Source organism: Plecotus auritus (assembly GCF_963455305.1).
Source record: "Plecotus auritus genome assembly, chromosome: 2".
NCBI lineage: Eukaryota > Metazoa > Chordata > Mammalia > Chiroptera > Vespertilionidae > Plecotus > Plecotus auritus.
The window spans coordinates 183,544,264-183,563,606 of NC_137771.1; the positions used below are offsets into that span (position 1 = coordinate 183,544,264).

At 41.3% G+C, this 19,343-nt stretch overlaps 1 protein-coding gene and 1 pseudogene across 2 annotated transcripts in view; both read right to left on the reverse strand.

Moving 5' to 3' along the window:
- LOC308241287 (nmrA-like family domain-containing protein 1) overlaps positions 1-4,383 on the reverse strand; it is a gene marked incomplete at both ends in the record, with an annotated part of 28,775 nt that extends 24,392 nt beyond the window's left edge. Inside the window, one exon of the mRNA XM_080654698.1 lies at positions 4,344-4,383. Within this exon, the coding sequence (XP_080510824.1) occupies positions 4,344-4,383 (40 nt within the window). The remainder of the gene's footprint in view (positions 1-4,343) is intronic.
- Positions 4,384-5,751: 1,368 nt separating this feature from the next.
- On the reverse strand, positions 5,752-6,120 carry LOC308241288 (small ribosomal subunit protein eS25-like; annotated as a pseudogene). The gene has a single exon. The product of its transcript is annotated as a small ribosomal subunit protein eS25-like (transcript).
- Positions 6,121-19,343: the final 13,223 nt, after the last annotated feature.

The window sequence follows — 19,343 nt, forward strand, 5'->3', positions numbered from 1 at the left end:
CTAAACAAATAAAAAATTAAGACAATTACTAATTTCAGGGAAAACAAGAAATTAGGTGAGAAAAGAAAGTGCACACCATATGGGTCAAGTATGAACAATAATGACATAGTCACTATAAGAGTCCATATTAGTCCATCATCCATATACAAATTGTTTTAAACTATCTAGGGAAGATGAGCAAAAAGGAAGTATGTATTTGGGACTGATGATATAGGAGAGCTAAAGACAATAAATATTATCTAACATTGAAAAATCAAGAAATAGCTTATTATCGCATTATTTAGAAATATGGAGATAAATACCAATAGAAACAGAAGAGTTAAATGTGGAAAGGGGTAGAGCAGGGTCTGCTGGATTTCTTTATAAGGCTTTTAGGACTATTAGACTTTTAAAACTATTATATACACATCTATACAAATTCAATAAAAAATATTTGTTGGCTATGTTAGTTTGCTAAGCCTGCCATAAAAAAATTCCACAGATTGTGGCTTAAACAACTGAAATATATTTTCTCATAGTTCTGAGGCTAGAAGCCCAAGATCAAGGTGTTGCTATGTTGGTTTCTCCTGAGATCTCTCCCTTTGGTTTGCAGATGAAGAGCCTTCTCCCTGTGTCCTCCTTTGTGCTCTCTAGCCCCTCCTGCTTGTCTGTGTGTCAAAATTTCCTCTTTTTAAAAGGACATCAGTCTGGATTAGGGACCACTTTCATGGCCTCACTTTAATATAATTGCCTCAGCAAAGGCCCTATCTGCAAATACAGTCATATTCAGAGATACTAGACACTAGGGCTTCAACATATGAATTATTTCTTAAATTCTCGTCTCTTGGCATGGACCTAACACTCAGTTCTTGTCTTCTTGAAGGAAAGATTTCAATGAGGAGACACAGGGTAGAAAAGCAAGCAAGAATTTATTGACCACAGCAAAAATGTACTTAGGCCGGTGAAACAAAGAAGGGCATAGAAGAAGCAACAGGAGAGCCTAGGCGGGGTTGCTTTGGCTCAAACTTTGGTTTAACTACCTTAGTTTTCCTATTCCGCTTGTCCTGGAATTTTCCTAGCTTATTACAATGCTATAACAGTTTCAAGTATACAACTCAAGAAAACATCTGCACACTGCATAGTGCACCCATCACCCAAAGTAAAGTCTCTTTCTATTTCCATTACCTCCCTTTGCTTACCTCCACCTACTCCACCCCCCTTTCCCACTGTTATCTGTGTCTATGTGTTATGTATATACTAAAAGCCCGTTGCAGGAAGATTCCTGCAATAGGGCTTCCTGCGGTGGTCTGCTTTCCTCCCTTCTCACCCGCCCCACCTGCTTCCCTCCCTTCTCTGCAGCCCCGCTTGCTTGCTTCTCTGCCACTTCGCTCCCTTCTGCAACGCTTGGCTTCCTTCTTCTACGCTGTCTTCATCTTCGCTCTGCTCCTGGATATGCAAATTAACCACCATCTTGGTTGGGTTAATTTGCATACTTGCTCCTGATTGGCTGGTCAGCGTGGCTTGTGGGTGTAGCAGAGTGATGGTTAATTTGCATATTACTCTTTTATTAGATAGGAGGACTAGGGGCCTGGTGCATGAAATTTGTGCACTGGGGGGGTCCCTCAGCCCAGCCTGCCCCCTCTCAAAGACTGGGAGCCCTCAGGGGATGTCCTACTGATGGCTTAGGCCCGCTCCCCATGGAGTGTGCCTAAGCCACAGTCTGGCCTCCCTCTGCGGGAGGCAACCGGGCTGATCAGGGGAAGGCGCCAGCCCCATCACCCCGCTGCTGCAGCCACTGCCAGCCACCCTAGCCGCCAAGGTGTTTTCATCAACACAGACTCCAGTCCCTTCATCATGAAAAAATGACAACTTTCTTTAGGCATTTTCAAGATGTGTCTTTCATAGGATATGACATTTCTTTATTTCCTTTTTTTTTTTTATCCTCATCTGAGGATATGTTTCCATTGATTTTTAGAGAGTGTGGAAGAGAGAGGGAGAGACAGAGAGAAACATCAATGTGAGGACACTTTGATTGGTTGCCTCCTGCATGAGCCCTGACCTGGGCCCCAGCCAGGGAGGAGCCTGTAACCTAGGTACATGCCCTTGATCAGAATTGAACTTGGACCCTGCAGTTGGCAGGCTGAGGCTCTATCCACTGAGCCAAACCAGCTAGGGCAGAATATGACATTTCTTAGCCCCTCCAGCAGCAGACCTTTGTTTTTTCCTCCAGGAGTGTGGTGGAAAAACCCTAGATCACCTTCTTGGATTCTTATAACCCATGTTACTAAGAACACTGCAAGTGACGGCGTACAGGGAGCTTAGCCAATGAGTGGTCAGAAAAGGTATTTATACTCAAACTGGTTTGGCTCAGTGGATGGAGTGTCGGCCTGCACACTGAAGGGTCCCAGGTTTGATTCACTTTAAGGGCATGTATCTTGGTTGGGGGCACATCCCCAGTGGGGAGTGTGCAGGAGGCAGCTGATCAATGTTTCTCTCTCATCAATGTTTCCGACTGTCTATCCCTCTCCCCTCTTCTCTGTAAAAAATCAATAAAACATATATTTTTTAAAAAAGAAAAGAAAAGGTGTTTCCTCTGCAGCTCATGCTCAGAGGACCCCCTGCATTGTGTATACTGGGCTAGGGGCGTGTCCCAGTGGCTCGGGGCGGGGGGGGGGGGCACACGCCCAAGGTCAGCAGCCAGCCCCACGTTGTGGGCGCCGGGCTTGGGGGCATGCGGACCCTGGGCTACGCGGCAGCCACCAGGTCCGCACGCCCCCGAGGCCGGCAGCCAGCCCCACATTGTGGGTGCCGGGCTGGGGGCGTGAACCCGGGCCGCTGCCTGGCACCGGCGCCCATAGGCCCAGAGTGGCCGGGGGCATGTGGGCCTACAGGCTAGGAGCGGCCTGGGTCCCGAGGATGTTCCCGGGACTCAGGCTGCTCAGTGCCTGTGTATGCAAATTAACTCACCATCTTTGTTGGGTTAATTTGCATACTCACTCCTGATTGGCTGGGGAGTGTAACAGAGGTATGGTCAATTTACATGTTTCTCTTTTATTATATAGGATGTTTTTGGACTAATCCCTTCACCTTCTTTCATCTAGTCCCCTCACCTCCCTCCCCACCCTCCCCTCGTACAACTGTTAGTTTTTCCATATAACCATGCTTCTGTTTTTATTTTGTCAGTTTATTTTGTTCATTAGATTCCAAATATAAGTGAGATCATATGATGTTTGTCTTCCTCTGACTGGTTTATTTCACTTAGTATAATAATCTCCAGGTCCATCCATGCTGTCTCAAAAGGTAAGAACTCCTTCTAAAGTCAATGTCATAACTGGCTGCTTATTTTTGCAAATTTATTTCTCTCTTCTCCCTGCTTTAGTCCTTTCCTCTTTTTAGACAAAATTCCTTTGCTCATAGAGCTTATCTTCTCCTGTGGAAAGACAAGCGGTAAGGGAGAAAATCAAGCAGGAAGGGCAGCCAGATAACAGCAAGGGGGAGTGGAGCTGCAATTTTAAATATAGAGGTCTGGAAAGTGCTCATGGAAAGGGGGACATCTGAGCAGAGGCTTGGGTGACATGAGGGAGGAAGCAGTGTAGGTAGCTGGAGACTGAGGGGGTGGCCAATGCAAAGGACTTAAGGTGGGAGTGTACTTGAGGAACACCTGAGCAAGTAAAGGGGAGGGTAAAAGATGGGGGCCCATTAGCTGGACTTTGCATTTTACTTGGAGTGAGATGGGGGAGGGGGAGGCAGTTGTTGGAGGATTGTGAGCAGAGGCATGTCATGATCTGATAGTTTCAAATGGATCATCAGGAGGCTGAAATGAGAACAGATTGAATGGGTATTTGATCAACATTTTGCAAAGATGGATCTGGCTGTAAAGAACAGATTGTAAAAGAGATAAGATTGAAATCAGGGAGGGAAGTTAAAAGGCTGGGGCAGCTGACCCAGCCAGAAAAGTCACTCAGCACACTTGCCTAACCCCCACCCCCTCCATCCTTTCAGAATGGCTGGGGTATTGGTTAGGCACGCAGATATGCCCTACAGACCCCCACTTGCTTCTTTCTCTTGTCAGGAAGTGAATGGAGAACAGTCTCCAGAGGATAGCTTATGGTGAAATGAAACATACCAAGTCAGCACATGACTGAGAAAGAGAGAATATGTCAGTTGTCCTTGTCCTGCTGAGACCGTTTCTGACAAATAAAATCACCAGCCCCTTTACCAGATCAGAAATCCAAGCAATAGGACACTTTTCTTAATTTCCTCCAAAGGGCAGGAAAGTCACCCTCACTGGCATGCTCTGACTTTAAAAACAAAAAGACAGGAAAGTAAGCAGTCAGCAGGCACTTTAAAAGTAAGTTTTTTACCTGTTGCTCCAAACACTGCAATTATCTTCTTGCTGGTCATGTTACCGGACAAAGAAGGAGTTAGTGGAGTAGCTGAACTTTCCTCCAGCAGCAACAGCAGCTATAATAATTCCTCTTCAAGCATGAGAGCTATAAGCCACGTCTGATTACCACACCCCTTATCGTGCTCCTCATTTGTATAGTTTTTGGGTTGTTCCCAGCTAGCTTACCACTCAATCCTGTGCTCAGCAAATGTGTATTGAGTGCCTTCGGTATATTAAGCATTGAACTAGAGGGCCTGCCGATTCAGATCTTTTAATCGAGATAAACTAGTAAATAAAAATACAATAGAGAGCCCTGGCCAGGTAGCTCAGTTGGTTAGAGCATCGTCCCAATACACCAAGGCTGCAGTTCAACCTCCGATCAGGACACATACAAGAATCAACCAATGAATGCATAAATAAGCAGGACAACAAATCGACCTCTCTCTCTCTTCTCTCTCTGAAAATCAATTTTTTAAAAAAACTACAGTAGAGAGAAATGGCAGAGGGGACATATGTTATGGAGGAAAGACACAAAACCCAGACTGCAGGTGTTAGGGAAGGTTTTTCAGAGATGCTGCTGCAGTTACCTGAAGACGCCATGAGTTATTCAATGAGGGAAAGACCATCAACAGAATAGAGAACTGCATATATTGTGTGATTCCGGGTTGTAAAGAAAATACTATACACACATACATGCACACACATATATAGACTACGAGTAGTTCATTTTATGCAATATGCTGGTAGGAGGTCAGAGGACTAGGCATGATGTGACATTATTATTCTCACACTTTGATTAGAGCATAATACTATGACATGCACATTTTTTAAGCTGACTTAAAAAAAAAGAGTTGCCACCTAGGCATCCAGCCTAGGCTGTTGAATACGAATATTTTTGCGGCCCAGCCAATATAATGATATGTAAGAAACGTTTTAATAAAAATTTTGTAATTTAATTTTTACATATCCTGTTATACATAATTATAAATAATGAACTACAACAGACAACACAATAGCCTCAGCTGTTGTCTCGGAGAGACTGAAGATTCACTGCTCCTTGGCCAGGACAGCCCTTCAGGAGCTCCTCAGTAAAGGACTTATTAAACTAGTTTCAAAGCACAGAGCTCAAGTAATTTACACCAGAAACACCAAAGGTGGGGATGCCCCAGCTGTTGGAGAAGATTCATGAACAACAGGTCTGACCGGCTGTACATTTTGAAAAATAAAACTTTATTAAAGAAAAAAGAAATAGAACATTACAGCCCTACAGCAGCCCCTACAGAAGCCCCCTTAAGCTCCTTCCAATCACTATCCCCAAAAGTAACCACTATTCTGATGTCCATTACCATAGATTAGTTTTTCCTGCTTTTGAATCTTATAGAAATTTATCCAACAGCTGGGGCGTCCCCACCTTTGGTGTTTCTGGTATAAATTACTTGAGCTCTGTGCTTTGAAACTAGTTTAATAAGTCCTTTACTAAGGAGCTCCTGAAGGGCTGCCCTGGCAAAGGAGCTGCAAATCTTCAGTCTCTCAGAGACAACAGCTGAGGTTATAAGCTTATAGTTGGGACCTTCCTTACAGAATTTGTCATATCCTGCTTTGTCAAACAAGACTAAGTTATTGAGCTTGTCCCAAACTTAGCCTTTGGTCGACTTCTTCTTTTTGGCCTCCCCCTGGACTTGTTCATGGGGGTGTTTGTCTTTCTTGGCCTACTTTCCAGCATCTTTCCTCTTCTTGTCATCCTTGGGCAGCATTGCAAGACTTGGAGAGCAAGGCTCCGCTGCTGTCTCACCAAGATCCCATTAGTGTTTCTGATTTCTTGGGATATATTCCTAGAAGTGGGATTACTGGGTCAAACGGGAGTTCCATTTTTACTTTTTTGAGGAAACTCTATACTGTTTTCCACAGTGGCTGCACCAATCTGCATTCTCACTAGCAGTGCACATGGGTTCCTTTTTTTACATATCCTCGCAAGCTGTATAGTTAGAATCTGTAGTTTTCTCTGTTTATATTTCATTAGAAAGTTTACTTTAAAAATAACCTATAGGAAAAACAAGAAGTGACTGAACAGGAAAAGCTAAAATGGGCAGGTACCAACCTGTAAATATTTGCACTGGATGGAAACCAGAAACTTCATTTTTTAAACTAGGCTAATCCCTCCCAGGACAAGTAGAAACATGGTAAGTATTCAACAATTTCTCAATGTTCTTATAATAAAACTAGAGGCCCGGTGAATAGGTTTGTGCACCAGTGGGGTCCCTCGACCTGGCCTGCGGGGATTGGGCTGAAACCAGCTCTCCGACATCCCCCGAGGGGTCCCAGAATTAGGTGATGTAGCAGAATACAAAATTAATACCCAGAAATCTATGGCTTTTTTGTACACCAATAATAAACTCAAAAGAAAGAGAAATAATTAAAAAATCCCATGTACCATTGCACCAAAAAAATTAAGATACCTATAAATAAATTGAACTAAGGAGATAAAAGACCTGTACTCAGAAAACTATAGGACATTGAAAAAAGAGATAAGAGAAAGACATAAACAAATGGAAGCATATACCATGCTCATGGATTGGTAGACTCAACATTATTAAAATGTCCATACTGGAGTTTCCTCAAAAAACTAAAACTGGAACTCCCATTTGACCCAGTGATCCCACTTCTAGGAATATATCCCAAGAAACTAGAAACACGAATCAGAAAGGATATATGTACCCCTATGTTCATAGCAGCACAATTCACCATAGCTAAGATTTGGAAACAGCCTAAGTGCCCATCAGCACATAAGTGGATTAAAAGCTGTGGTACATCTATACAATGGAATACTACACTGTGGTAAAAAAAGGAGTTCTTACCATTTGCAACAACATGGATGGAGATGGAGAGCATTATGCTAAGTGAAATAAGCCAGGCAGAGAAAGATAAATATCACATGATCTCACTCATTTGTGGAATATAATGAACAACATAAACTGATGAACAAAAATAGATCCAGAGACAGAGAAACATCAATAAGAACGTCAAACCTCAGGGAAGGTAGGGGACAGTGGGGGTAAGGGGGAGAGATCAACCAAAGGACTTATATGCATGCATATAAGCCTAATCAATGGACTCAGACAACAGGGGGGTGGGGGCATGAATGGGAGGCGGGGGGTAATGGGGGAATAAGGACATATATGTAATACCTTAATTAATAAAGAAATTTAAAAATAAAAATAAAATAAAATGTCCATACTACCCAAAGCAATCTATAGATTTAATGCAATCCCCATTAAAATACCAATAGCATATTTCATAGACCTAGAACAAACTCTCCAAAAATTCATATGGAATAAAAAAAAGACCCCGAATAGACACAGCAATCTTGAGAAAGAAGAACGAAGTTGGAGGGATGACAATAGCAGATATCAAGTTATATTACAAAGCCACTGTTTTCAAAACTGCCTGGTACTGGCACAAGAACAGACATATAGACCAATGGAACAGAACAGAGAACCCAGAAATTGACCCAAGCCATTATGCTCAATTAATATTTGACAAAGGAGGCAAGAGCATACAATGGAGTCAAGACAGTCTCTTCAATAAATGGTGTTGGGCCCTAACCGGTTTGGCTCAGTGGATAGAGCATCGGCCTGCGGACTCAAGGGTCCCGGGTTTGATTCCGGCCAAGGGCATGTACCTTGGTTGCAGGCACGTACCCAGTGGGGAGTGTGCAGGGGGCAGCTGATCGATGTTTCTCTCTCATCGATGTTTCTGACTCTCTATCCTTCTCCCTTCCTATCTGTTAAAAATCAATAAAATATTTTTTTTTTAAAATGGTGTTGGGAAAATTGGACAGATACATGCAAAAAAATATGAAATTAGACCACCAACTTACACCATACACAAAAATAAACTCAAAATGGATAAAGGACTTAAACATAAGATGGGAAACCATAAAAATCTTAGTAGAATCCATAGCCATCAAAATATCAGACATATGTCGTAGCAATATCTTTACCGATACAGCTCCTAGGGCAGTGGTAACTAAGGAGAATATAAACAAATGGGACTACATCAAAATAAAAAGCTTCTGCACAGCAAAAGAAACCATCAACAAAACAAGAAAGCCCACAGGATGGGAGAACATATTTGCCAATGTTATATCCGATAAGGACCTAATGTCCACAATGTATAGGAACTCATACATCTTAACAAAAAGAAGATAAACAATTCAATCAAAAAATGGGCAAAGGAATTAAATTGACACTTTCCAAAAGTGGACATACAGAAGGCCAAGAGATATATGAAAACATGCTCAAAGTCACTAATCAGCCCTAACCGGTGTGGCTCAGTGGATAGAGCATCAGCCTGTGGACTCAAGGGTCCCAGGTTCGATTCCAGTCAAGGGCATGTACCTTGGTTGCAGGCACATCCCCAGTAAAGGGTGTGCAGGAGGCAGCTGATTGATGTTTCTCTTTCATCGATGTTTCTAACTCTCCCTCTCCCTTCCTCTCTGTAAAAAATCAATAAAATATATATATTTTTTAAAAGTCACTAATCATCTGAGAGATGCAAATCAAAACGACAATGAGGTACCATCTCACACCTGTCAGAATGGTTATCATCAACAAATCAACAAACGACAAGTACTGGTGAGGATATGGAAAAAAAGGAATCCTTGTGCAGTTGGAATGAAGACTGGTGCAGCCACTGTGGAAAACAGTATGGCATTTCCTCAAAAAAGTAAAAATGGAACTCCCATTTGACCCAGTAATCCCACTTCTAGGAATATATCCCAAGAAATCAGAAAGGACATATGCACCCCTATGTTCATAGCAGCACAATTTACAATAGCTAAGATTTGGAAACAGCCCAAGTGTCAGTAGATGAATGGATTAAAAAACAGTGGTACGAATTCTGAGAAAGTTGGGGGAGAAAAATGGCGGCAGAATAGACAGACGCGTTCCGAGCCTTGTCCCGGAGCAGAAAGAAAGAACAGCTGAGGGTCGCACTAGGAGTGTTTGTTGGCAAGTTGGGGGACAGCTGAACTCCAGAAGAAGGTGGGAGACTGCTAGATGGGGTTCCCCTGACCTGGCAGCTCCCACTGCGGCTGGGTCCCCTCCCAGAGCTGCGGGCTTGGACGCGGAGTCGCCGCCATCTGGAACCGGAAAGTGGAGCTTATCGGAAGCCTGATAATCCACAACTGCGGCACCCACGGAACAGCTGCGAGCCCCAGAACAACGCTCCCCAATTGGCACAAACACACGGGTTCAGAGGAGCTCTACACTCCACCACGGAAAGGTCAGATTTCGCCTAGGATAAGGTGAGGTCTCTGGTCCCAGCGCGAGAGAGGAACGCGCGTTTTGCGGGAGCTGGAGGACCAGGGAAGTCTGTGCCTAGAAAAATCGGTGGCTGCTGGGGCTGGCGTGATCTGTGAATGTGGAAGGGGGTCCTCAGAGCTGCTAACAGAAGGGCTCTCTAAAAAGCAACCCATTTTGATCTGAAGTGCAGGGACACCCTAAGAATTTCAGGGGTGTGCTAGACTTACGCGCAGCCACGGAGTGCGCACACTTGGGCTTTTTCCTCTTGAAATTCTTGCTTCTGATTACTAAGCCCAATTCATAGGTTCACCCAGTTGGGGACACCCTGGGAGACTGCAGGGGAAAGTTGTTTTTCTGGAACCTGGGGATCGGAGCGGGGAGTGACCATCGGAGAGCCAGCTCTGAGGCAGCCCACTCCCACAAACCGGTAGTGAGTGCCACAGGGAAAGAAGGCTCTAACACTCCCTAGAGAGGCCATAGATAACCCGGAAGTCAATCCAGAAACACTGCCACCCAGGGGCTGAATCACAAATTGACTCTTGTGTAATCAAAAATAAAGGAATACGAATTAAGACACACCGCCTGCTTAAAATCAGGACTGGCTTACATCACTGAAGAGCAGTGGAACGCAGGGAACTGCAATACTGTCTGGACTGAGAAACAGGCGTGCCAAACAGAACAACAGAGGAAGTGAATGACCTTCACTACTCCACATTTTATTTTTATTTTTTATGTTTTTAATTTCATTTTTTGCATCTTTTACTCAAGAAACTAATTTTTTTCCTCACTTGATTTTACCTTTTTAATGATTACATTTTTATTTTCAATCCGTATTATTACTACTGCTATTTTATCTTTTTTTTTTTTTAAGTGTCATTTTATTTTCTCTTCATTTTGTTTTGGGATTAATGTTCTACATTCTATTTTTATCTTTCCTTTAGCATCATTTTACTCTATCTCAAATCTACCTTTATGCCATCACTCTCTTCCTCACTTTTCCCTTTTCAGTGTCCTGTTTATCTTACCCCTTTCCTGCTTTAGATTTTCCCTATTCTTTCTGTTTACCCCCTTTTAAAATTTCACCCTACTTATACATCTAATCTCCAATCCCCTGCTCCAAGTCCATACACACCTCTCTCTTCGCTGTCTTAACTATCCAAAAAATTGTTTTTCTCTCTGTCCTTTTGTTGTTGTTCGCTTGAATGTAGATTATATCGAATTTTTATGCTTTTTTGTGAGATTGTTTTGCTTATTCTTCTTTTGTTTATTTTTTTGTTTGTTTAGTGCTTCTGTTTTCCCTTGCCTCACTCAATATTAGTTGGTGTTGTAGTTTGTATTAATCCCCAGGTAGTTGTTGCTGCCATTTGCTGGGATAAGTGATTGTTCTATTGGAGTTTTATCCCCAATATATATAGTCTGTTTCCCTTTCTCTCTTAGTCTCTTTCTTGTCTCTCTTACTTTTTTTTCTTCTTTTTTTCCCTTTTCCCAAATTCATTTTGACACCCCTTTTTTTCTTCTTCTTCTTTCTTTCTTTTTCCTCTTCTTCTTTCTCTACTATCCCCTAATTTGCCTTTCTCTGGTGGTCACCTTTATTGGAGGTTATTAATATCGTGAATACATTTCTGTTCAGTGCCTTGTGTGTTGTACCTGGTAGTGCTGTATTTTGTGCCTTTAAATCGACGCAGGAGAGAGAGAACTACATAACCAGACACCCAGAGAAGAGAGACCATGGGGAGACAAAGACACAGCCCGCATATGAAAGAAAAGCAGGCATCACCAGAAAAGGAAGTAAACGAAATGGAGGCAAGCAACCTTCCAGAAAAAGAATTCAGAGAAATGGTCATAAGGTGGCTGAAAAGAATGGAAGACAAATTCGACAATATGAGCAAGAACCAAGAGGAAATGAAGAAGAACCAAGAAGAAATGAAAAATGACATCGCTGCTGTAAAGAACTCAATAGAAAGCATCAAGAGTAGACTAGAAGAAGCAGAGGACCGCATCAGTGAGCTAGAAGACAAGATGGGAAAAAATACCCAAGTAGAGCAACTTCTAGAAAAAAAAATTAAAAGGCAGGAGGAGAGCCTAAGGGAACTTTGGGACAACACAAAACAAAACAACATCCGCATAATAGGGGTTCCAGAAGGAAAGGAAGCTGAGCAAGGAATAGAAAACCTATTTGAAGAAATAATGACAGAAAATTTCCCTGATATAGAGAAGAAAAAACCCACACAAATCCAAGAAGCTCACAGAGTCCCAAGCAAAATGAACCCCAAAAGACCGATGCCAAGGCACATTATAATTAAATTGGCAAACACCAACGACAAAGTAAGAATCTTAAAAGCGGCCAGAGAGAGACAGAAAGTTACATACAAAGGAACCCCCATCAGACTAGCAACTGATTTCTCAACAGAAACTCATCAGGCCAGAAGGGAATGGAATGAAATATACAAAGTCATGCAAAGGAAGGGTCTGAATCCAAGAATACTGTACCCAGCAAGGCTGTCAATCAAAATTGAAGGTGAAATCAGGAGCTTCACAGACAAAAAAGGACTAAGGGAATTTATTACCACCAAACCAGCAATGCAAGAAATGCTAAAGGGTCTGCTGTAAAAAAAAAAAAAGAAATAGGAAGCGAAGAAGGAACACAGGTGTAAAGAATAGGAATGGCAACAAATAAGTACCTATCAATAATAACTTTAAATGTAAACGGATTAAATGCCCCAATAAAAAGACATAGGGTAATGGATTGGATAAGAAAACATGACCCATATATCTGCTGTCTACAAGAAACCCACCTCAGAAAAAAAGACGCACACAGACTGAGGGTGAAGGGATGGAAAAAGGTTTTCCAGGCAAATGGAACTGAAAAAAAAGCTGGGGTAGCAATACTTATATCTGACAAATTAGATCTCAAACTGAAGGACATAACAAGAGATAAGGAAGGCCACTTCATAATACTAAAGGGAGCAATCCAACAAGAAGAAATAACTCTGGTAAACATATATGCACCCATTACAGGAGCACCCAAATACATAAAAAAACTCCTGGAGGATATCAAGGGAGAGATTGACAGCAATACAATCATAGTAGGAGACTTTAATACCCCACTATCACCATTGGACAAATCCTCTAAACAAAAAATCAGCAAAGAAACATCAATCCTAAATGACTCACTAGACCAGATGGAATTAATTGACATCTTCAGAACATTTCACCCCAAAGCCACAGAATATACATTCTTCTCAAGTGCACATGGGTCATTTTCAAAGATAGACCATATGTTGGGACATAGGCAAAGTCTCTTCAAATTCAAGAAGATAGAAATCAGCCCTGGCTGGTTTGGCTCAGTGGATAGAGCGTCGGCCTGCGGACTGAAGGGTCCCAGGTTCGATTCCGGCCGGGGGCACATGCCCGGGTTGTGGGCTCGATCCCCAATAGGGGGCGTGCAGGAGGCTGCCGATCAATGATTCTCTCTCATCATTGATGTTTCTCTCTCTCTCTCCCTCCCTCTCTCTCTCTGAAATCAATAAAGAAATATATTAAAAAAAAAAAAAAAGAAATCATATCAAGCATCTTCTCAGACCACAGTGGCATAAAACTGGAAATCAACTACAATAAAAACAACCCAAAGAAATCAAACACATGGAGACTAAACAGCATGCTATTAAACCATGACTGGGTTACCAGAGAGATCAAAGAAGAAATAAAAAACATCATGACAACAAATGACAATGAAAACACTACAATCCAAAATCTATGGGACACAGCGAAAGCAGTCTTGAGAGGGAAGTTCATAGCTCTACAAGCCTACTGCAAAAAACAAGAAACAGGGGTAATAAATTACCTAACCCAACAACTCAAAGAGTTAGAAAAAGAGCAACAAGAAAAGCCCAGTGTAAGCAGAAGGAAGGAAATAATAAAGATCAGAGCAGAGATAAACGACATAGAGACCAAAGAAACAATACAAAAGATCAACAAAACCAAGAGCTGGTTCTTTGAAAGGATAAACAAGATTGATGAACCTCTAGCCAGGCTCACCAAGAAGCAAAGAGAGAGGACCCAAATAAACAAAATCAGAAATGAAAGAGGTGAAATAACAACAGATCCCGCCGAAATACAAAGGATTGTTAAAAAATACTACGAACAACTCTATTCCAACAAACTGGACAACCTGGAGGAAATGGACATATTCCTAGAAAAATATAACCTTCCAAAACTCAATCAGGAAGAATCTAAACAGCTCAATATGCCAGTAACTATGGAAGAAATTGAAGCAGTCATCAAAGAGCTTCCAGCAAACAAAAGCCCGGGACCAGACGGCTTCACAGGAGAGTTTTACCAAACATTCAAGGAAGAACTAAAACCTATCCTCCTCAGACTATTCCAAAAAATTCAAGAGGAAGGAACACTTCCAAGCTCCTTCTATGAAGCCAGCATCACCCTAATACCAAAACCAGATAAAGACAACACAATGAAAGAGAATTACAGGCCAATATCCCTCATGAACGTAGATGCCAAAATCCTCAACAAAATTCTAGCAAATCGGATCCAGCAGTACATCAGAAAGATCATACACCATGACCAAGTAGGGTTTATCCCAGGAATGCAAGGATGGTTCAATATCCGAAAATCAATAAATGTGATACATCACATAAACAAATTGAAAGATAAAAATCACATAGTCATATCAATTGATGCAGAAAAAGCATTTGACAAAATCCAACACCCTTTCTTGATAAAAACTCTCAACAAGGTGGGAATAGAAGGATCATACCTCAACATAATAAAAGCTATATATGATAAACCCACAGCTAACATCATACTCAATGGGCAAAAACTAAAACCATTTCCCCTAAGAACAGGAACAAGACAAGGATGCCCACTCTCACCACTCCTGTTTGACATAGTACTGGAAGTATTAGCCATTGCAATTAGACAAGAAGAAGAAATAAAAGGCATCCAAATTGGAAAAGAAGAAGTAAAGCTGTCCTTATTTGCAGATGACATGATATTGTACATAAAAAACCCGAAAGACTCTATCAAAAAACTAACAGACTTAATAAATGAATTCGGCAAGGTAGCAGGATACAAAATTAACGCCAAGAAATCTATGGCATTTCTATACACCAACAGTGAACTTATAGAAAGAGAGACTAAAAAAGCAATCCCATTTTCCATCGCACCAAAAAAAATAAGATACTTAGGAATAAACCTAACCAAGGAGGTAAAAGACCTATATGCGGAAAACTACAGGACACTGAAAAAAGAGATAGAGGAAGATGTAAACAGATGGAAGAACATACCATTTTCATGGATTGGTAGAATCAACATCATCAAAATGTCCATACTACCCAAAGCAATCTATAGATTCAATGCACTCCCCATTAAAATACCAACAGCATATTTCACAGACCTAGAAAGAACTCTCCAAAAATTCATCTGGAATAAAGAAAGACCCCGAATAGCCACAGCAATCCTGAGAAAGAAGAATAAAGTAGGAGGGATCTCAATACCAGATTTCAAGCTGTATTACAAAGCCACTGTCCTCAAAACAGCCTGGTACTGGCACAAGAACAGACATATAGATCAATGAAATAGAATAGAGAATCCAGATATCGACCCAAACCAATATGTGCAATTAATATTTGACAAAGGAGGCATGAGCATACAATGGAGTCAAGACAGTCTCTTCAATAAATGGTGTTGGGAAAATTGGACAGATACATGCAAAAAAATGAAACTAGATCACCAACTTACACCATACACAAAAATAAACTCAAAATGGATACAGGACTTAAATATAAGACGGGAAACCATAAAAATACTAGAGGAATCCACAGGCAGCAAAATCTCAGACATATGCCAAAAGAACTTTTTCAGTGATACTGCCCCTAGGGCAATGGAAGCCAAAGAGAAAATAAACAAATGGGACTACATCAAAATAAAAAGCTTTTGCACAGCAAAAGAAACCATCAACAAAACAACAAGAAACCCCACTGTATGGGAGAACATATTTGCAAATGGTATCACTGATAAAGGTTTAATTTCCAACATCTACAGGCAGCTTATACAACTTAATAAAAGGAAGATAAATGATCCAATAAAAAAATGGGCAATGGACCTAAATAGAATCTTTTCGAAAGAAGACAGAAGGAAGGCCAAGAGACACATGAAAACATGCTCAAAGTCACTAATTATCCGAGAGATGCAAATCAAAACGACAATGCGATACCATCTCACACCTGTCAGAATGGCTATCATCAACAAATCAACAAACGACAAGTGTTGGCGAGGATGCGGAGAAAAAGGAACCCTCGTGCACTGCTGGTGGGAATGCAGACTGGTGCAGCCACTGTGGAGAACAGTATGGAGTTTCCTCAAAAAACTGAAAATGGAACTCCCATTTGACCCAGTAATCCCACTCCTAGGAATATATCCTAAGAAACCAGAAACACCAATCAGAAAGGATATATGCACCCCTATGTTCATAGCAGCACAATTTACAATAGCTAAGATTTGGAAACAGCCTAGGTGCCCGTCAGCAGATGACTGGATCAGAAAACTATGGTACATCTACACAATGGAATACTATGCTGCCATAAAAAAGAAGGAATTACTACCATTTGTAGACACCTGGATGGAATTAGAGAACATTATGCTAAGTGAAATAAGCCAGTCAATGAAAGAAAAATACCACATGATCTCACTCATTTAGGGATAATGAAAAACATTATAAACTGATGAACCAAAAGATAGTTACAGAGGCAGTAAAGCATCAAACAGAGTGTCTAATTACAGCGGTAAGGTTAGGGAGAGGTGGGGGAAATAAGAGATCAACTGAAGGACTTGTATGCATGCATATAAGAGTAACCAACGGATGCAAAACATTGGGGGGTGAGGGCAGGTATGGGAGTGGGGTGGGGGGGGGGCAATGGTAAGATATGTACACATATAATACCTTAATAAAAATTTGAAAAAAAAAACAACAAAAAAACAGTGGTACGTCTACACAATGGAATACTATGCTGCGCTAAAAAAGAAGGAATTCCTACCATTTGCAACAACATGGATGGACCTGGAGAGCATTATGCTAAGTGAAATAAGCCAGTCAGAGAAAGATAAATATCACATGATCTCACTCATTTGGAATATAATGAACAGAAACTGATGAACAAAAGTAGATCCAGAGACAGAAGCATCGAACAGACGGTCAAACTTTAGAGGGAAGGCAGGAGAGGGGGGCATGGTAAGAGATCAACCAAAGTACTTGTATGCATGCATATAAGCATAACCAATGGACACAGAAACTAGCAGGGTGAGGGTATGGCCAGGGAGGTCAAAGGGGGAAAAGGAGACATATGTAATATTATATATACTACTTTAAACAATAAAGAATTTTAAAAATTAAATTTAAAAAGTTTTTAAATAAAAAAAATAAAGATTTAATTAATCAGGATTCTTATTTGCAAACAATAGACACTGATTATGGAAATTATTCAAATGATATGGGACAATCTCAGAATTCAGAAATGCTGAGAACAAAGCTCAGAGAGGCTGAGCAGCCAGGACAGATCTCAAAATGATCTCACAGAACTGGTCTGGCAAAAGTACCATGACTGCTGCCGCTGAGACGTCACAGCTTATAACCACCAACACTGTGGACTCTGGATATGGACCAGGAGAATTAGAACCGCTACCCTGCTGCCTCTGGTAACTGCATGTAGCTGCTGCTGGTGCCTATACCCATTTCCAGAATGTATTCTCTACAATATTGTTCCTTTGCATCACAAACTTCTGATTCCAAGACTGGGGTGGTACCTTGTAGAGAGCGCCTGGGAAGGCACATGAGCATTTCTTTAATTATTGTCAGCTGAGTCCAGTGGCATTGGCAGAGCCACATCCTGGAGACGTACCATGCCAGAGGCAGATACGTCGTCAGCCTGACCCTTACCTCAGGTGCCAGGGGGTAGGTTTCATTATCTAAATTCAGCCAGGCACAAGGAACGGGCACAATTATCTGGGCTTAGCCAGGAATGACGATTACAAAGAAGCCACAAGAAGGAAAAATTATAGCTTGATCTTTAACCATGTTTTCTTATAATTTCCTTTGTTTTAAACTTTAGTAAAACTTCCTGGAATCATGCTGTATATAATAAACGTGCTGCACCATCTCTCCATCAGAGGACAGCTGTCCCACCCGGTCCAAGCTTTCCCTACTGTTTCTGCGTTTGTCTCTTTCATTTTCTCAATCCCCCGTCGCCCCTACTCAGGACTCCTGTCTGCTCTCTAGCCGCGCTGGACGCAGTAAAGAGAGAATTACTTAATAGTACCTAGCTGTGGGGAAAGCAAATATCTGGGATCCATGACTTTCGCATTAGAATCAGACTCCACTGTGTGTGGAAATTCCTCTAAACATGGGAAAGGAATTCAGATGCTAAGTGACCATGAGAGAGGCAAATTTCACCACAGTCTACCCTTTTGGCTCCCCGAAATCAACATATATATTTCTTCCCACACATACACTACTTTTAAAACAATAATATCTAACATAAAGAGAAACAGTCGAGAGATGGAAGACGCTGATGACGCCTTGCCATACTAGCAGTCAGCAGCTGTGCGTCACTGTAGGTTGCCCAGTACCAAACCAGAGAGGGTCGGACCTGCATTACAACCGTTTGTCCACCATCCAGAACTGAAATATCATTGCTGACATGTACACATAAGGATCTGTTTGACATTGAAATTGGGACTCAAAAGAACTGTTCGCCCAGAAAGAAACTCACTACAGACTGACTCATTTGCCTCTCAACATAACCATTATTGCTTGTCTCATTTTTGGTTCTTATAAGTGTATTTCTAGTATCACATGATCTCACTCATCTAGGGGAAATAATGAACAACATAAAGTGATGAACAAAAACAGACCCGGAGACAGGGAAGCATCTATCAGACTGTCGAACCTCAGAGGGAAGGTAGGGGAGGGTGGGGGTTAGGGGGAGAAATCAACCAAAGAACTTGTATGCATGCATATAAGCCTAACCAGTGGTCATGGACAACAGGGGGGTGGGGGGATGGGTGGGGAGGGGTTTGGGATGGGAATAGGGGGATGAGGACAAATATGTGATACCTTAATCAATAAAGAAATTTTTTTAAAAAAGAACTAAGAAACTGAAAAGTGAAAAAAAAAGAAAAAGAAAAAGAATGCAATAATCAATAAATAATAATACAGGAATAAAAAAAATACCTAACATAATGCAACTACCTCTTATATCTTTAACCTCTCTTAAATGTGATTAAACCAAAATCTCAATTATTGTACTCAGGATCATCTCAGGATGATGCTCATCTATCTTTTAATCTTCTTATATTCCATCTTGAAAATTTGCCCACTATTCTTTAATTTAACAAGCTTATTTTTCTATATCAAATATTGAGGGAGATGGAGAACAAAGATAAAAATCAGCCCCAAATATATCGATATGTACATAAAAATGCAACTGAATCCAAGTCCTTAGCTAGTATTTACAGCTTGCCTTCTCAACTACCCATTGTTATCTTTGTGGATAGCCAGCAGCACCTCAGCTAATCAAACTTTAATTCTAAGACTTGAATTCTTGAGAGAATTAAATTACATCCTAGAATTACAACTACCTATGTAAGGTTACGATAGTTTT